Source organism: Oreochromis niloticus, linkage group LG15 (assembly GCF_001858045.2).
Source record: "Oreochromis niloticus isolate F11D_XX linkage group LG15, O_niloticus_UMD_NMBU, whole genome shotgun sequence".
NCBI classification, from domain to species: Eukaryota; Metazoa; Chordata; class Actinopteri; order Cichliformes; family Cichlidae; genus Oreochromis; species Oreochromis niloticus.
The window spans coordinates 24019730-24038178 of record NC_031980.2 but is presented as its reverse complement, the minus strand read 5'-3'; the positions used below and the strand labels follow the sequence as shown (position 1 = coordinate 24038178).

General features: G+C 43.9%; 1 protein-coding gene across 11 annotated transcripts in view; it reads right to left on the bottom strand.

Moving 5' to 3' along the window:
* The window catches only part of myo6a (myosin VIa), a 142105-nt gene that overhangs the window by 41654 nt on the left and 82002 nt on the right, over positions 1 to 18449 (bottom strand). For all 11 annotated transcript variants that reach the window (XM_013272213.3, XM_013272218.3, XM_013272220.3 and 8 more), the window contains exons 19-24: positions 13957 to 13995; positions 13625 to 13718; positions 5386 to 5516; positions 5220 to 5297; positions 3923 to 4052; positions 720 to 810 (exon numbers count right to left, since the gene is read on the bottom strand). In XM_013272213.3, the coding sequence (XP_013127667.1) occupies positions 720 to 810; positions 3923 to 4052; positions 5220 to 5297; positions 5386 to 5516; positions 13625 to 13718; positions 13957 to 13995 (563 nt within the window). The remainder of the gene's footprint in view (positions 1 to 719; positions 811 to 3922; positions 4053 to 5219; positions 5298 to 5385; positions 5517 to 13624; positions 13719 to 13956; positions 13996 to 18449) is intronic.

The window sequence follows — 18449 nt, the reverse complement described above, 5'->3', positions numbered from 1 at the left end:
ATCACGTGTCACCACTTTACTCGATATTTTAATCAGGTGTGTGCAGCATGATTCGTGGATGCAGGTGTGTAAAGTCTTGTTCAGGACTTGGATGCCCGGGCTTCAAGTGCGTGACCGAAACCATATTTATGACGTGCCAAACGTGGACTTTGTGCCACCTCTGCTTTGACGATGCTCATTTCATGCTTGTCACCTTGTCATGTTGCTTCACTCAATCTCAATTTGTGCCCAAACTCTTCCCGCCGGTCATCAGCGCACCCCCACCCGGCCTCTGTAATCACACACTCCAGCACATCCTGCAGCGAGGGACGCAGCGTGGAGCGGCAGGTTGTTTATCGGCGAGAGATTGGTGGTAATAAGCAGAGCTGAAGCATCACAGAGCGGCCGTCTCCGAGGGAAACGCGACACCGTGGACGTGAAAGAGGCCGATAGTGAAGAGAAAGCATGAGGAGCAACAGGTGAGCATGAGGGGTGGGTGAGCGTAAAGAGGAAGAGGGAGATGAAGAAAACAAGGGAAGAGGTAGAGATGGAGAAGAAAGGGGGTGGGGGGGGGGGGGGGGGGGGGGGGGGGTTGAACTTCGTGAGCAGGAGAGAGAGGAGCCGAGGGATTAAAAGAGCAAAAGAAGAATAAATGGATTAAAATGAGAGGAGAGAGAAGGACGAAGACAAGGAAAGAAAAGAAGGAATGAGGAACGAAGGAAAGAAAGAAGGAAACCCACCGTGGTTTGTGTTTCTTCCTGCAGAGCCACATCCGGACCGTCTTCTGCATCTGGACGCAGGCGCTGGTTCGATACAGGATCTTGTTCTTCACTGTGACAAACAGAAGAAAAGAAGCAGAACGAGACGGGAACTTTAACCTCAGAGCTGAAAGCAGCGAGGTCACAGTCTGCACCACGAGACCAAAACAACCCGACTTCAGTGTCCTGTAGGAAACCAGGGTTCCATGTTTGAGACAGAAAAGACCTCAACGCAGCAGACCCACAGTTTCCATTCAGAATCCCAACGTGTGGTTGGTTTACCAGTCATTACCTCATTGGCTAACGACCTATCAATCACGACTTCACAACACTGGACTCATAAACAGTGATTTAGGGGCTTTGTGCTCTTATTCCCAAGAAGTATCACAGCAGGTATCTCCTCATGTTTGATCTGGCAGATTTTTGCACCGGACGATGAAACTCTGAAGTGATTTGCGTTTCCTCCTGTTAGAAAAATGTGCAAACCTCTACACTACAAGAGTCTAAGTTCGACCATAATTTAAAAAATGAACTTCCTGTTTTATTCATTAAACATTAATAAACATTAAACTACAGAAGGCGAAATAACTTGACTTATTTCTGCAAGCCAGAGTCGTCGCCCCCTGCTGGCCATCAAGGTCTTAAATAATCAGGCTCCATCTCAAAGAGCTCATAGCCCCGCTCACCCGGAGAGAGCACTTTGCTCTCAGACTGCTGGTTTACTCCTTACTAGGATAGCTGAAAGTCTTTTGCAGAACCACCCTGAGCCCGGGTCTGTTTGAGGTTTCTTCCTGTGAAAAGGAAGTTTTTCTTTGCCACTGTCACCAAGTGCTTGCTCACAGGGACTGATTCTTGAGGTTTTCTCTGTATTATTGTCTTGACCTGACACTATAAAGCACCTTCCTGTAATTTAGGGCTATATAAATAACACTGAACTGAATCTATTGTAGTAAAGTTTCACTATAGAACTTTGAGCTTTTGCCGTCCCCGTCTTGGTGTTATGAAAGCAGACAGGACCTGGCACGCATCACAAGGTAACCCTTCCCTAAAACACACATGGATTTCGCATCTATTTGGGTATAAAACATCAGATTTTTTTATCCAAAAGACCTGAAACGTGAGACCGAGGCCTCAGATCAGCAGAGCTGAGGGTCATCTTCCTGGAGACGTAGATCCAGAAGCTAGGTCCAGACTATGCGAGGTACAGGTCTGGTCAAAGCCAGCAGGAAGCTTTCTTTTCTGTCTCATAGTTCAGGAGTAAATAATAGAAAACTCATAATAAGTTTACAGACTTTGTCCTGATAAGAAACGTTGTTCCGCTGAATTCCTACAAAGTGATTTAATTTGAGGCAAGCTGCGAGCTCTGATGCAGTTTACCTTCTGTTGTTTGCAGAAATTCACGATTTCTTCACAGAGCAACATCATTTGTGATTCAGACCCACCCGTCTCCAAGTCTGTGACAGCACCGGCGCTTTTCTCCGTCCTCCCAATGAAGGTTTGGATTGAATTGAAGTGAGAAAATTAAAGCGAGAGAGAGCGAGAGGAGGGGTTACGAGGGAGGCCCGAGGAGATGAAGTGTGAAAGATAAATAGAGACAGAGATCGATAAGATCTCTGCTCGCTGCCAAATTCATTTCATCTTGTTATGACCTCAGAATATGTAACTTCTACACCGTCAATAACAGGATGATGAATTAATGACTTTGCATTTAGAGAGCAGAGGACACCGGGCGCTGCTGCAGCGCACGAACTTAGAGTCAAAGTATTGTCTAACAGTTACGGCTGAAACATCCTCACGCCTCCTGGATCCATTTTTAATGGGACGGGTGATGTGCTTGGGTAGTTTTTGCAAATAAAGCTCGATCGATACAGAGAAGAAGAGAGAGAGAAACCCAAAAACAGAGAAGAGCGGGATAAATGGAGGCGGACACAGACAGAGAGGCAGTGACCAACGCTGCAGTGATAAAAACTAGCAGACAGACGGACCGCTCCTCCAGGAGCTCAACCCCACATTATCACAGCAGCCTCTGCTGCACATAAACAGCCAGTGGCTTGTTTTCCCTGCTCCGTGCACCTCCTGTTTGCGTGACGGGGCTCCAAACATATCTGCCTGTACTACACTGCGAGCTAAATGAGCAAGATTTATTGTGATTGTGCAAATCTGCACAAACCTGACCTGCTGCTGTCCCTGAAGGTCTCCTAAACGGCTTTAAGCAACAAAAATCGATCTTTTTACTCAATGGGAAAAAAAAAACCTGAAGGATTTTCATGACAGATCAACAGGTGCCTCTACTGCAGATAAGTATTCTGCATACACTCACAGAGGTGGTCAATGTGAGTGCTTAGGTGAAGGTGAAAACAACCCCCTGATTGGCTGGAGGTGGTTCCTGGAGGTTTCTCTCTCTCATCTGGTGCAATCGGTTGCAAAGAAGGTGCTTTCTTTGGTTTCTACCACGTTGCCATGGTTACCTGTAGTTTTTCCTGTCTGTCTGCAAATACTCGCCAACTACTGGAAGTTTCAACTTCCACATGTTGGCTTCAGCAGGCACAACCTTTACTTTGAAGGGGAATCTTCTCCACTTCCAGCTGCACTACAGCTTGGAGAACAGCTGCAGGGTGTTTGAAGTCCATTGACATTCAGACTACATCTGCCTGTTCTTCCTAGCGACAGGTGGTTGCCGACGGTTGCAGACTTGTCTGTAGGAGTGTGTGACTGGGTCCTACATTATCACCATGACTGTTAAGTCAATGTCACGTGGGCAGTGTTTACGTGCAAAAACATGCAAAACCTTAAGATGAAATTCAGCAGTGCAGTGTTCTATGCCTCAGCAAGACAAAGGTCTCTGGTTTGATTCCGGGAGGAGGAACGTTGCATCAGGAGGGCACCCGATGTAAAAACCTAACAAATCAAACGAGCAAAGCTACCTGCTGTGAACAAAGGAGCTTCTATGTATAGTTAGAAAATCACAGGTGATTTTGTGGTGGTTACAATAGAACCTCAATGAGCCTATTTATTCATTTCCATCAGCTACAGTATGACCACTGAGAGAACATAAAGTCAGTTATTCATACTGAGGATGCTTTTCTAACATTTCAAAATCTTAAATGGCCGCACATTTTCAAACACTGTTAGATCATCATCATGTTAAAGCTCAGGGTCGTGACATAAGAGCAGACGTTGCGTACGTTTGATAACGGACAGAGCGCACCACTGGACCTTCTTCCAGCGGCTGTGGATGAGCCACTTGTTGACCTTCTTCACCAGCTCGGCCAGATGGTCTGGGTCCGACTTCATGATCTGGTCAAACTCTGCAAACTGGACAGAGATGAGAAACACGTGATCAGACCAGTGATTGTCTTTGATTTTTACCCGGATAAACCTCGTTTGTCCTTTTAGCCATTTTACTGGGCAGTGTGCCTCTTCTTTATCAAATACTAGGCTTATTCCTCCGCTGAAAATAATCCCAAACAAATAACACATCATCATCATCATCGCCTTGAATCCTTGTCCTTCAGTCTTAAAAGCAGGTTTATTTTTCTGTTAAGTGTGTTTCGTATCTTACTAAAAAGCAGCCAGAAGACCGGAGGTGTACGGTTATTCTAGCTCGAGTTTTCTCTACTCCATTCATAAATGTTTTAGAAGTCAAGGATATCTCCCACGCTTTAATGCTCTCTAACCTTAACTGCTCTGGATTTATAAGGCTTCGGAGCTCATCTTTACGACTGTGCAGCTGACGTTTGTTGTGATCATGTCCTCCAAACGCCTCTGAACGATGAAAGAAACTGCTGAATTTCCTGCATTATCTGCTCAACATCTGTGTGTCCTTATTGTTTGTTTTCTAAATCTTGATTTCTAACAGCAGTGACACGCAGCCCTGCCAAACCCCCGCCCGCCTCCGGGTTTCAGACGTCTGAAGCTTCACACCATCACATTAGGAGCTACACTGCCTCTGAGATGTGCAAAGTTTACCAAGGCTGTGCTTCAAGCTTTGACACATAAAACTTACTTTTCTGCCACCTAACATTTGCTAAAACTGGAAGCCACAACTGTCGGTGGCTGCTCGCAGGTGCAAACAGTTATTCACGGGGACCATGTGATGTTGTGTCTACACTGGAGGGTGGTGTCGTCTTCAGAAAGCAGCCAGCGAGGACTTAAGTATTTATGTATCCCCCTGTGCTGCAGCTATACTGTCAGGCTAATAGTTTGTCCGGCATGTAGCGCTTCAAGGCTCTCTGCTGCAAATGTGTGCACTTTCATAAGTCCCTCCTGGAAGCCACGCGTCTGACCCAAACGTGATGAATTATTCATCTGGTGGAGAAATAAAAAACCACATCTGCTGGCTCTGGCACTTCTTTAGAAAACCTCATCTCATCTCACCTCGGCAGGAAAAAACAACTAATGCGCTTTTCCTTTGGATCTATTGTCTTTCTTTAGGAGAACAAAACCTATATTAGCCAGAGCGAGCAGGGAATAGAGCCTCACCTTCCCAGGCCGGAAGAACACTCTGGTCAGGCCGAACTTGTAGTCATTCTCATTCAACCCCAGAGCTTTGAACAAAGCCTGCAACACAGATATGCAGGGCAGGGATAAACATGGAGATATAACTCTGTTAAAATGATAACCTCAAGAGCTCAGGGCCAAACCCGACCTTGCAGAAGAGCCGCGGGTCGAGGCGGGTGAGCTTGGGAGGCATGTACTTCTGGTACATCTTGTACAGCTCGTGGAACGGAGCTCGGGAGGGGAAACCGCCCTGCATCAGGTCCAGCACCGAGACCATACCTACAGAAAAAAAAGAGAAAAATATGATTTTACCAGACAAAAAAGTTAGATATCCACTGACCGCACAGCCAAGAAAGGCAATAAAAAAAAAATCCCTCAGAGTTAGCTCATGAGCTTAAAGCATTTTACTCCAAACCAGTAAATCATAAACCAAATATCTCAGTGGACGTCTGAAAAGACATTTCTGCTGTTGGAACACGAAAAGACTCGACACGAGGTTTCCACTTGTACACATATAAGATAAATTAATTACACAAATACTTGATACCAAGGAGAAAAGGCATGAGCGCACAGTGTGAGCTGCCCAGTTCTGCAGTTTTTATGCCTCCTGCTTTCACATCAAACAGCTCTGAGGACTACCTGCAGATAGAAACCCACCGGGGAGCCCCTGCTGGGAGCTTCCTGTTTACACTAGCACCTCTAACAGCAGCTCTGAAGTGATGAAGAGCCAGTATCTGTACTCCCATTGCAGCCTCTTCACTCTCTTTGCTGTGTGGTGGATGGTGCGGAGCAGGTTGAAGTTTACTAGCAGAGAGTTTTATATTTCCTTCTGACATCGTGAAATCTTTTATTTCCTCCATCACATACAGGCTCAGTAAAGTCTGGACTTCACTTGCATCCATGTAGAGCTGATCTCTAATTCCCCCAAAGTCTTGTTTATACATTTTTGTTGTTTGCTGCATTCATTTTTGTTTCTGCATTCATGGACTTAACTGATTAATGTCACTCAATTATTCTCTTATGCAGGTCCCGACTCTGGAGCTGCAGCTAAAAAAAATATAGAAAGTTACTGGAACACAGAGGAAGTTCCAACGAGACAAAAACACAATATTTTTACTTCTTTATGCACACACAGGAGCACAGCGAGGACCAAGACCATCTTCCAAATTAGATAAATGACACCAGGAAGCCTGACTGACCTCGAGGCTTGATGCAAATAGAAGTGACAGAGGGGAGGTCCTCGAGTTCATAGACGAGCTGCATCATCGCAGGGCTCGAATGTGGATGACCTCTGATGATCTGACCATATTAAAAAGTGACCTACTCTCAAAAAAGCATCAGCTATGAATAAAATTTAATCTGTGACCAGTGTGGACATCTTTTCACTGAATTTGACTAATAATAGATTTATATCATCTAACATTAGGATTCATTATGAATCCATCTAGCAGTCGAAATAATCTCTTCTTTCTTCTAAAGAACTGATTATAAACATGAGTCTCTTACTTAAAACCGCTGTTTTAAACCAGCAACACAGCTTCCTCTACACCCCTCCCCAGACTCTTGATTAGAAAGGAGTATCACTTTCAAGAGCTTACAACGACTGACTGCAGCAGGATGAGCTGTGAAGTGTTCAGGATCGGACAGAGCTTCACAGAACAGATGAATAATGACCCAAAAAAACTGCAAAAGCAACCCAAGTCTGAACTCAACAGAGCAGCTTTGCAAGTGTTAAACAGAAAATAGAGACAAGCCTGCAGAGGATCTCCAGATGTCTACGGGTTCTAGACCTCAGGAAATCACTGACTGCAATAGATTTTCATCCAAGTATTAAAAGCATAGACTAGCCAGTTAGTTAAAATGTAGGACTGTGCAGTACGTTTGTTAAGCACCTTGAATTACAGCTGCAGAAAGTTTGCACTTCAGTCACATCTTGAATGTTCGATTTGAAATCCTCTGTGGTGGTGTACAGAGGCAAAACTACAAAAGATCTGTCATCAAGTACTTACGGACCTGACGGCAGCTGTCAGGAAAAACAGGAACGATATAATTTCCCAGAAAAACAAAACTTGGAAACAGATGGCATTGTTATTTTTTTTAGACGTATGGGTAAAAATCAAAATACTCTCAGGTATACTGGCACAAAAATGGAAGTGAGCGTCGGCTGAACCCATTAATAGAACTTCCAAATAGAAAAAATTCAAAGCAGCTAAAGGCTGCTTAAAGAGCTTGGTCCAAACAGTCTGTGCATGCCAATTAGCATCCTTTATCAGACACTGCATATTCAGCTTTGTGACCCTTTCTGTCTGCTGCTTTTGCTGCCACGACTTCCCTCTGACACATTACATTAATCTGTTTATTTAGACCGCCTGTAAACGGAGATCATTTGCCTTCTTTGAAGCATTGTTAGTCATCTCATTTTGCTCTGGAAGCTTCTATCAAAGGGCTCATTTTCAGGTCTCTTTCATGTCAAACAGATGCTGCTAATTGGCATTCATTCATCCTCTCTGCAGTATTTGTTAGTGTCCTTAAGTTGCTTTGGAGCTCATGACCTCCATCGAGTGTTTTCCACTGACTTTGTCAACCCCCCCTCAGCATAAAGTACTCTCACCGCCACGTGAAATGAGTTAACAGTTTAAATCACAGGACGGCACAAACACAGAATATACGGCTAAAAGATAAAAGATAATAAAATGACAACACAGTGTTCAAACTGCATAAGACTGAAACATGCACCAGAGGACTTTGTTGTATTTGCTATGACACACTGAACATAAAACACATTCCGAGCCACCGCGATGTTGCTCTCTGGTTCGTGGACTTGGGCTGTACAAGATGTTAGCCAATGAGCACAGACTAGCTATTCCCCCTTCTGACTCTAATAATGATCATAATGATAATAATAATAATTTACAAAATTATCTTGATGCTTTGTTCAAACTAGAACTGAGACCACAAACTCGTCAGAAAAGTGTTTTCTGAGCTCAGAACAAGAAAGCTGTGAAGTGCTGGAAGTCAGAGGTTGACAGGTTCGTGGAGCTCAGCCATTTCAAGCTGAACATCACCAAGAAGACTTAGAGTTTATACAGACTTTAGGAAGCAGGCTGCTTCGTTCTGCCCTGCCATCCTCAGGGGAACAGATGTTTGAGGTGGATGACGAACACTGTGGCTCAGGCAGTTCAGATATATGAACCTACTAATTGGAAGGTTGGTAGACCGATCTCTGACACATAAGAACCGTTCGGTTTACGTTTCACACAGAAAGCACACTGGACCGTGCAGAATGACAGACGTCTGTAGGAGCCGCTGTCTATGTTCTATCACCCTGTGGTGTGGTCTTTATGTGGAGTTGTGCTTGAGCAGTAGGGCGAAAACAGCTGATGCCAAGAAAATGATCAGGAAAGCTGGTGTCAGTTCTGGAAGAGGAACTGGTGGAGATGTCTAAGAGGAGGTCACTGAAGACACTCCTCAGCATCATGGACCATCCAGGCCGTGTGCGCCTCACCTATTGGGCACTGCAGCAGTGAAAGGCTCAGTGCTGCAGGACTGAGGACGGCAGGAGATCCTTTCCAGCTGTGGCTGTTAGACTGTATGACTCCTCTCTGTTCAACCAGTTAAAACACTTTAAAAATCTGCACATGCACATCAGCACTCTGATATCATACTCCATCCATCTGTTCTTTACCAGATGGGAAGATTAGCACTATGCTATCCTCTATAATTTATTCCCTGTTATTGTGTTTGCCAACAGCATTAATGTTAGAATTACCACTGTGCCACTTTGTGTCTGTTTGCACTATTGTACATACTGATATTTATATTTCTACAACCACAGGAGTCGCCCTCTGCTGGTTATGCAGGTTTAAGGCACTTCTGAAATGGCTACGCCCATCTGTTCAAACCCACAGACGCCACTGTTAAAAAAAACTCGACTCTCCAGCATTAAATATCACGTTTCCATCCCGTTAAAGAAACAGTTTTGGTTTCTACAGACTGGATTGTACAGTCCAACCATGCAAAAAGTCTGTGCTTCAGTTTCTGTAGGTGTAATGCCAGTACTTTATTAAAACCCGGGCATCCAACAGAAAAATGTCAGGAGCCAAACTGCTGATGCCGCAGCTTCAATACTGCTTTATTGGATGTGTCCATCTTTTGTTTACAGTCTATGATTTTGTTTACATTACTTCATCCCAAAATAAAGGAAAAACATGCGCGAGGACATTTGCACAGCAGCGAGCATATCCAGCTTTGATGCTGATATAGTTTCAAAATAAGACATTTTAGGATTATTTTAATTTGAACCCTGGAGGTGCATCACTAGCTGAGAGCAACAGAGACACTGCCCAGGTTCCTACTGTGTTTAGCCTACATGCACGTCTGTGCTGTTTCATTAGTTTTCATTGATTAATAAAGCTGTGGTGATGAGTGACCATCAGCAGCACAAGACACCGTCTGGAGCCCGAGGATCAAATTCAAATCTTCCCCATCATTACCTTCAGCCCATTGACCGCGAAGCACTTTCTTCCGCTGAATGACTTCCTCCGCCCGCTGCCCCGTGATAAGAGAAGTTCCCTCTTGTGTATTCAGATAAAGCTGAAAGTTGTCGAGTGCTGGCCCCCGAGCTGAACACAACTCATATCGGGCTTTCAGCTGTAATTGCTGCACGGCTTCCTGTTCGGGGATTTGATATCATCTTTAATTGAAACATAACCCTTCACAGCTACATGGAGGCAATTTTCAGAAGTGTGGGCTTTCACCTTGGAGCGCTTTTGGGGGGCATGAAGGTATTAAAAGCTGATCCGCGCTTTTGTTTGAAGAAGAAAAGAAACCCTGAATCTGTGAGTCTCCCCTCCAGCAGCTGTAACACCACACGTGGTTATCAAATCCTGCGTCTAACTCGCGAGGTGTTTCACAACTTCAACATGGCACTGATTTACTTAAGCCCTCTAAGTCTATCTGTACTTTCTGCTCAAGGCAGCTCGGGTCAGACAACCCTGCCCCGTCTCAGGCTCAGATTAAATCTACATCTTGTTTTCGGAGGTTTTTTGCCCCGGCTGTTGCTGAACTTCCCATTTTGGGCCCTGACTGTGTCGAGCTGGTACACAGAGGTCTCTCACGTCTACTCCAGACCAACAACACTTCAATTCTCAGCACAATAAAACTGATAAAGAGCTCGGCAGGGCGCGGTATCCGAGCTCTGCGAGCATGAACCGAATCTCTGAGGATATTAAATCTGAACTCATCACCTTCTTTACCTAAAGCCGAGGAGAGGGAAGAGATCGGAGTGAATCTCACAGAGGGAAAAAGAAAATGTTTAAGAATAAGGCCACAGTCACAAGCAGGACCACAGGAAATACAGGCCATCTTGGTATGCTTAAAATACTGACTGGTTAGAATTTACATTTACTTAAAAAAAAGGCAAGAAAAAGTAATTAAAAGAATCAATTTAAAATCAACTTTTGTTCTCGTGCTTTAGTAAATCCTCTGTTATTTGCACTTTTCATGAGTTATCAAATCAAAGCTGCATCAAAAACCTGAAATCCTTTTTAACACCTTTTTTAAAAATATAAATCTTTTAACGAAACACATCTGTCGCAATTTCTCTTCTCGCAGTGCCGCCGTGGAGGCTGATTTACTGTGTGGCTTCAAATGGGTGTCGGGCAATTAATCACAGTTTAATTTGAACTACGAGCGATGAGCTCTAACAATTAGGAAAACAAGATCATTGGCATAAACAAGCACTTTGTTGCACTCGTTTTCATTTGGAAGCTCTCATTTTTTTGTGTGTGTTATTAATGAAGCCAGTTCCTCTACAGATGTCCAATAAAAAACCAGCATCACTCACAGAAAACACATCACACTTTTTTTTTTTTTAAACGACCATCTTCAGGAAAAATTGCATCATTTTTTTAATTTGACAGCAGCGAGATATCTCCTCGTTTTTTACTAACAGCCTATAAACATCTGCACCCCCCAAACGACCAGAGATGCAGATTTTGAACTAAGTGTCGATAATAAGCTGGATGGTCCCTCGGGTCTTTGGTCCGCAGGCTGGGCGATTCGTGCTTTTCAGATTTCAGAATTTCACATTTTGATTAATCTGACCTCAGAACAGTTTTCCAGGGTGAAGGACTCACACTGGAGGATTTTCTCCCGGTAATGTGCAGGATCAGAAAGTCTCGCATCACAGAGTTTAGGAAAAATCCTCCTGACTGTAAATCATGAGCTGGAGTTTAATGTACAGTATGGGAGCAGATCAAAGCTTCAAAATAAAATCAAAAATTAAAATCAAAGCGTCAGCCTTCAGAATAAAATCAAACCCAACAAAAGAAGCTTTGTTCTAAAATCTAAAATTAAATGCCGTTATGTCCCAATTATTCAAATTAAAAAAAAGAAGATTAAACACAAATAAAATGACACCTCCAACAAAGACCACGTCCTAAAACCTGAACTGACTTTTAAAACGGGCCGAGCTGAGTTTTTTGCAGATGTGCTGCTGGCTTTGTGTTTCTGTGAGCTATGAACCTTTCGGGATGGTGAGGGGAGAGACATGTAGTCCCCAAGTTTGCCCTGAAGGCAGCACGCCTCCCTGCAGTGCTGCGGTGCGTGCACTGTGCCTGAGAGGAGTTTCTGCCTCAGAGGATAAAAACATGCAGAAAAGACGACGTGACAGCGGGAAGAGCACCGACCTCGGATCGACTCTACGTCCGGTCTAAGGCACAGAGGGAGGAACAGGCTCATACCTGCTTCATCCATGAGTGGGTTTCCCACAGGTGAGCTGGCATTTGTGGGGACGATCAGATCAACAGCAGCTCTAAAGGATTTCAGACGGTTTGTTTTCCTGATGCACTCTCCTGCTTGTATTACTGATGAAATCTGCAGTTCTGTGTAACCGAAACCTGAAATCGTGTTCTCAGAGCACACCGGGATAAAACAAATCTGATGAGCTCCTTAATTATGGAAAAAATGATCACATTATTTTGGTCCGTAACTGTGTGTTACCTGACAAATATCATGCAATCACTGAACATTAAACAGTGATCCTTTATTGATGAGGATCTCCTAATCACAATCTGGCCAAAGGCGTATCACCTTTACTTGATCCTGACCCAACAGTGGGCGGTTTGGGTGAGTTTGATTTACAACACAAGACAGTGCGAAAGCTTCATTGTGGAGATAAAGACAGAAAGCTCACCTTCAGCTGTTTTGTCACTTTTTAAACTCACTTTGTTTTCCTTCTGTCCAACTTTTAAACTCGTTTTTTAAATAATTCACAAACCTTGCTCTCACACCGTTGAACCCTTGTTATTTTCCCGCAGGCTCGTCTGAAAAACAGCCTTGTTTGTTGTAAATGACGATGAGTCACTGCCTCCTTTTTGTCTCGCCCTCTCTCTCTGGTTACATTTTTCCGTGTTTTTCGGAGATTTCGTGACATTTTGTTCTTATTTGCAGTCTCGGTGTCTCCTGTAAAGGCACTGCATGTTTTTTGTCATTTAAATAGGACAAACAGGATGTGCTGATAACAGATGTGTGAAACGCGCTGAAGGGGAGATTGTAAAATAGTCACACAGAAGTTTGTTCTTATCAACAGCTGTGGACAGAAAATAAGGACAGATTTTTTTTTTAATAAGTAAACAATCAGCCGTCTTTGGACGTCAGACCTACGCACTGCTGTTTGAGGCACAGTTTATGTGCACAAACAGTGCCAGAACATCAACAACTTTTACTAACAGAGAGCTAATGTGACACTCGTACTGTGAGGTTTTTGTTGGTGAAGAAAGAAAACTGTCCAAAAACCATAACCATTGTAATAATGTGCTGCCATTTATGAACTGCACAGTTTTCAGGCCCCTGTTCTGTGGAACCAGGCTCCAGTTTTGATTCAGGAGACAGACACTATCTCTACTTTTGAGGTTAGGCTTAAAAACGAAAACATATAGTTTGGGCTGGATCAGGTGACCCTGAATCCTCCCTTAGTTAAGCTTCATTAGCTATTATTCATCTCTGTCTCTCATCCACAGCATGTCTTTGTCACATCTTCCTCCCTCACTGCAGATGGCCACCCTCCACGAGCCTGGATCTGTCGGAGGTTTCTTCCTGTTAAAAGGGAGTTTTTCCTCCCCACTGTTGCCAAGTGCTTGTTCATAGCGGGTCATCTGATTCTTGGGGTTTCCTTTCTATTATTGTAGAGTCTTACCTTACAATACAAAGTGTCTTGAGGAGACTGTTAAATCCATTAAAAGTGTTCATATGCCAGAACCACAAGGCCCTGACATGTTTTGCTTTTTCAAAAAGACAGAATAGACAGGAAGTGATGTTAGAAGTGAAATGACCTCACTTCCTTCCAGGTGCAAACATTAAAATCAGAGTGTGCAGGAAACACTGACCAGAGCACTGCAGCTGGGAGAGGATCTGAGCTCCTTCAAACTGGTGACTGACCATCTTCAGGTTCGGCTTAATGCAGCGAATAAAACTGGAGCCCTGGAGGAGGAGGAGGAGGAGGAGGAGGAGTTGGGGGGTAAAGAAACCAGAGCGGAGAAGATGAAACAAGTTATTACACCAACAGCATGATCCACAACCTGCATCACAAATTCATGACATTCATCATATCGGGCTCAGGACGTGATGCACGGCGCGAGGGGGAGGGGAGGTGGGGGCTGCGAGATGTACGGACAGGCGCAACATCAATCATGAAAACAAAAGAGGAGCAAACACTGACCGTGCTGCGGAGCTTGTCCAGGAGAATATTCAGCTGGGTCTGCGGGAGACAGAGGAGGGAAACACATCATCACTTTTATTCAAACAAACTGAGAAAACCTCAAGAGACAGGCAGACACACAATCACCCGACATCCATCATGTGACTGCAAAACCGGGTACGGGTTATTCCACATCACATCCCAATATTTTCCCAGTCACAGGTCGTAAGAATGCACGAGGAGTCGGTTCAAAATTGCTCCTTTTAAATCATTTTTCCAGCATTTCTGAGCCCTCAAAGCTTCACAAGGACAGGATGTCCACGTTACACGTTCAGGGATAAAAACGTTCAAGTCCTGCTACAAACTTCATTGTTAAAGCCAAAGTCTGTTTTTCTCCAGTGAACATCACTATCATGTGATGTATCACACTGCTACTCTGGATGTTGATCTGCTTTCTGATAAGTGACTAAAGGAAGCATCACAAAGTGCTTTTACTTCAAATTTCAGGGGTTACATGACCATGTGGGATAGGAGGTTGCACAGTTTTAGTGTGACGGTCACATCAGACCTTCAGTCCATAATTGGCTGGTTTAGGTGGGATGTACCACCTGAACCTCCACCTTCCTCTGAAAGCTAGCAGCTGTGCATCCGCACAGAGACGAGTGCTGAGGAGATCAGATTTGGTAACTGGGCTGCAAACAACATCCAAAAATCCCTGAAAGCAGCACATTTGTCCATCTGCAGACTGCTGCTGGGATAAAATGATTAACTAAAGTTGTTTTTTATGATTTTTACACATTGCTGTGTGCATTAAAGAGTTGGCAATCCGTGTAACGAAGGTCAGAAGCTTCATTCAGCGCTATGACTGAATTGAATTATCGTGACTGACATGTAGAAGTTCTGAGGGTTTTGCAAAACATGCTTACACATCATACTGGTTAAAAGTCAGGAGCATATTTTCCAGGCCTACGGAGTCCGAACAGAATGTCCCAAACTTAGATAATAAGTAGAACTGGTAGAATGACATTAACAGTCAAAGCTAGGCAGGGAGGCATCTTTCCTCTGTTTATCCAGGAAGAGGAGCAGATACAAGGTGAAGTCGTGATTGGAGAGAGGAGAAGATTCGCAGGGAGACGGCAGGACCGCCCTGTCTGCAGACAGCGCGTCTGATACCGAACCAAAACTTTTGTAAATCTACATTATCAGCATATTTGTATAAGTAAGCTGCTAGGTGCAGTTTCTGATCAGGTCTCTTCCTTTTCTTTAAAAAATGTTTGTTCCAAACAACAGAGTTGCAAACCAGCACAGAAATGGATTCAGAGAGGGGAAACGTCTCACTAACGCTTGCATTATTAAAGCTTCTTGTAGCTTTTCTTGACGTGACTGTGGACACGAGGAGCATCTGTGAATGTAAACATATGCAAATGTAAATGATGTATACTGATTAGGGGGTATAATGGACGACAGATGAGTGCACAGTGAAGCCAAGCAAACAGTGACAGATTGTAAAGGATGGCCCGCTAACGGCAATTAACACCACAACAACGTCCTTGTTTGTCCACTAATGTGTTTGGCGGACACACAACGGCCAATCCAGGCTCGGAATGACGCCCTCGGCCGATGTGGCAAACACGGTCATATACGAGCAGGAAGCTGGCCCGAAAACTGATTTTTTTTCTCACGCTTTGACAAAATGAGCACCACAATAACTACAGAAGAAGAAGCTCTGCAGGCTGTTCAGCCTGACCAGAGAAGCAGTGCAGGGCTAAGGAAGAGCGCTAGATATTTATTTTTATTTTTAAGCATTTTTAAGGTCATGTGATGCGGATGAGGACACATGACGAGGACAGGTAGGGTCAGAGTTTAGTGAAAGAATGGACCCATCTAGTAGTTTCTTGACCCTTCATCATTTAAAACCCAACGCCTAACCGAGTACTCTTACTGACTGTGCTCATGTTTTAGCTGAAGCTCATTGGTAGACAGTGAAGGTGTACCTAATGAAGTGGCTGATGAAAGTACTGGGTTTTTTTTGTCTTGTTTGTTGAATTGGGTTCACTTTGTTCACATTTATAACTTTTCATTTATAACTTTTTCTGAGACCCTGCTGGTTAAGTTTCAGGAGCGTTTTATTAAAGATGAATATAAAATGATTTCGTCAAACTTCTGTTTAAGGCTGATGGGAAAATCATCAGTTCTGCAGGTTTTGGTAATAAACTGCAGTGATGGAAAAACTAACTCACCATGTCTCTCTTAAAGCCATGGCACAGGTAAGGCTAAAGAAAGCACGACAGCTTGAAAGCCTTTCCATCCATCTGCTTACTGTAATTGCTTGTGGAATTAACACAGTAATATACTTGAAGATGCTCTAATAAAATGATGGACTTGGCCTTCGCCTCATCCATTTGTGAGGACATATGCGAGTGTGTTACGGCTTACATAACTCCCTTTTATCTGCAGCAGCCTACATGTGCTGATGAAAAGCAGCTGCGCGGAACAAAAAGCAGAAGAATGCACGGCCGGCCGGCCTCCGCTCCATTTAAAGGTTTAAATATCTGTAAAGCGTTTATGATGTTATTTACATCTGCTCTCTCAGTCCTGCTCATGCGAGGCGACAAACAGCCGCTAATGCAGTCGGTGCGTAAATCTGACCCGGTCAGGTCTGCTGCTGCACGATGACTTTGTAATTCATAACAGAGGAGCATGCAGATGATTCGGAGGCAGGCAGGTGAATTATCAGCCATGTCTGGATGAGCCTTTGGAGCAGGACACCTTTGTTATGATGTATTCGGTCACTGAAGTGGGGCAAAGCCACGGTGTCTGGTTATAATGAAAACCTGCGCGGATCACAATCTCCCCTCATCGCTGGAGCTCCAGGAAGCAGCGTCTCCATCACCTCCACCGTCTCGGATTTATCACTGCTCATTTTCCCCACCCCACTCGCCTCTGCGCCCACGGCTCGCCTCCCGTCTGGGTCCTCCGGTACACCTTTTGAACCGTAATCATACCTCGAATAGAGAGAGAGGGCTCAGAAAGGGGAGGAAGAGGAGAAGCGCCGGGATGAGGAAAACATAGAACACACTAACACAGGTAATAACGATTAAATCCAGTCTGCACGGAGTCGAGTTAAACCCTCTCGAACGACCGCGGGATGTTTTCGCTGGTGCAGCGGCGGACAAACATGATTTGTTCTTTGTTTTCCTGAAAGCATCAGTTTAGTTGATCTTCCACGCTGGACATTCACGGTTTTCAAACATTCGCCACGTGCGTGACAGAAACAGTGCGGCCTGAGGCACATCCCCAAATCCAAAAGCAATAAACCCACAGGAAACACTGACCTTCATCAGGCACCAACGAGTTTGATAAAAATGGCGCTACATTAGAAAAATGTCTGCTTCATGTAAATACCTTATCACATCTAAATTTGAAGTGTATATTTATCCTCACATACTTTTAAATTTGCTGCTGTTCTGTGACTCACTGTTGTGGGAACTTTTCACATTTCACATCATGATGGAAACCCACTTTTCCTAAAAAGTACTCGGCTGGACAGAAAACCAATGGACCAATCCTGAAGAGTACTGGCCCAATTCAGTCAGCAGACTATGATTAAAAACACTTACTGTGACGATGACTACAAATAAGCAGAGACGCCTTCAGTTAACTGTGACAGAGCCTACCAGGAATAACCCCTGAAGCCGTTTTCTGACATATTTCAGGCCTACTTATAAAACATAATGACTGGATGTGCAGCAGATATCAGTGATTCGGTTTCTGTCTATGCAGCTACCCTTAGAAAAACCTGGAAACTGTTCTAATGGTTGTCAAACCACGTCTATGCTGATATACACTGAGATGTTAAAAATCGGCATTAAGGGTCTGGGGAAGGTCTTCAAACATCGTCTCCATGGAGGAAAGCATTAATATTGTAAGAAAAAAAAAAAAGGGTCTACTTCATCCCAAACTATGATTGTTTTCTAAACTTGAACAAACAGGAAGTGGAAATCAAACTTAAGATCAGTCCCATGCAAGACTCCTTACTCCTCCCATACAAGGCTCATTGTAATGGCCGGCAGATTCTTTGGTACCGACTGTAGTTCATAATAAACCTTCATCACTTGCATCGGCACCACTTTTGGATAACTTATTAAGAATTTAGACAAACAGCTGCTAGGCTCAAATCCAAAGTATCCAGCCGACTCCACAGCTCCCATCTTATTGGTTTGTCATTAAACAACAAGAAAACCGTCCACAGTGAACTCGTCCCTGTGCTCTTCAAAGCTAGATCACTAAAATTCACTGATCATAACATTTTATTACAGAAACTAGAAGCTGTTAGTTAGAAGTTAGTCTTGGAGTTCCACAGGGCTCTTAACTAGGCCCTATTCTTCTCTCATTATACATACATTCTTTGGTATGCAGATGACACCCAGTTTTACTAATCGGTGAAGAAGGATGACACAAATCATTGAAATAAACTACAGACATAAAGGCCTCGATCCGCTGTAATTTTCTAC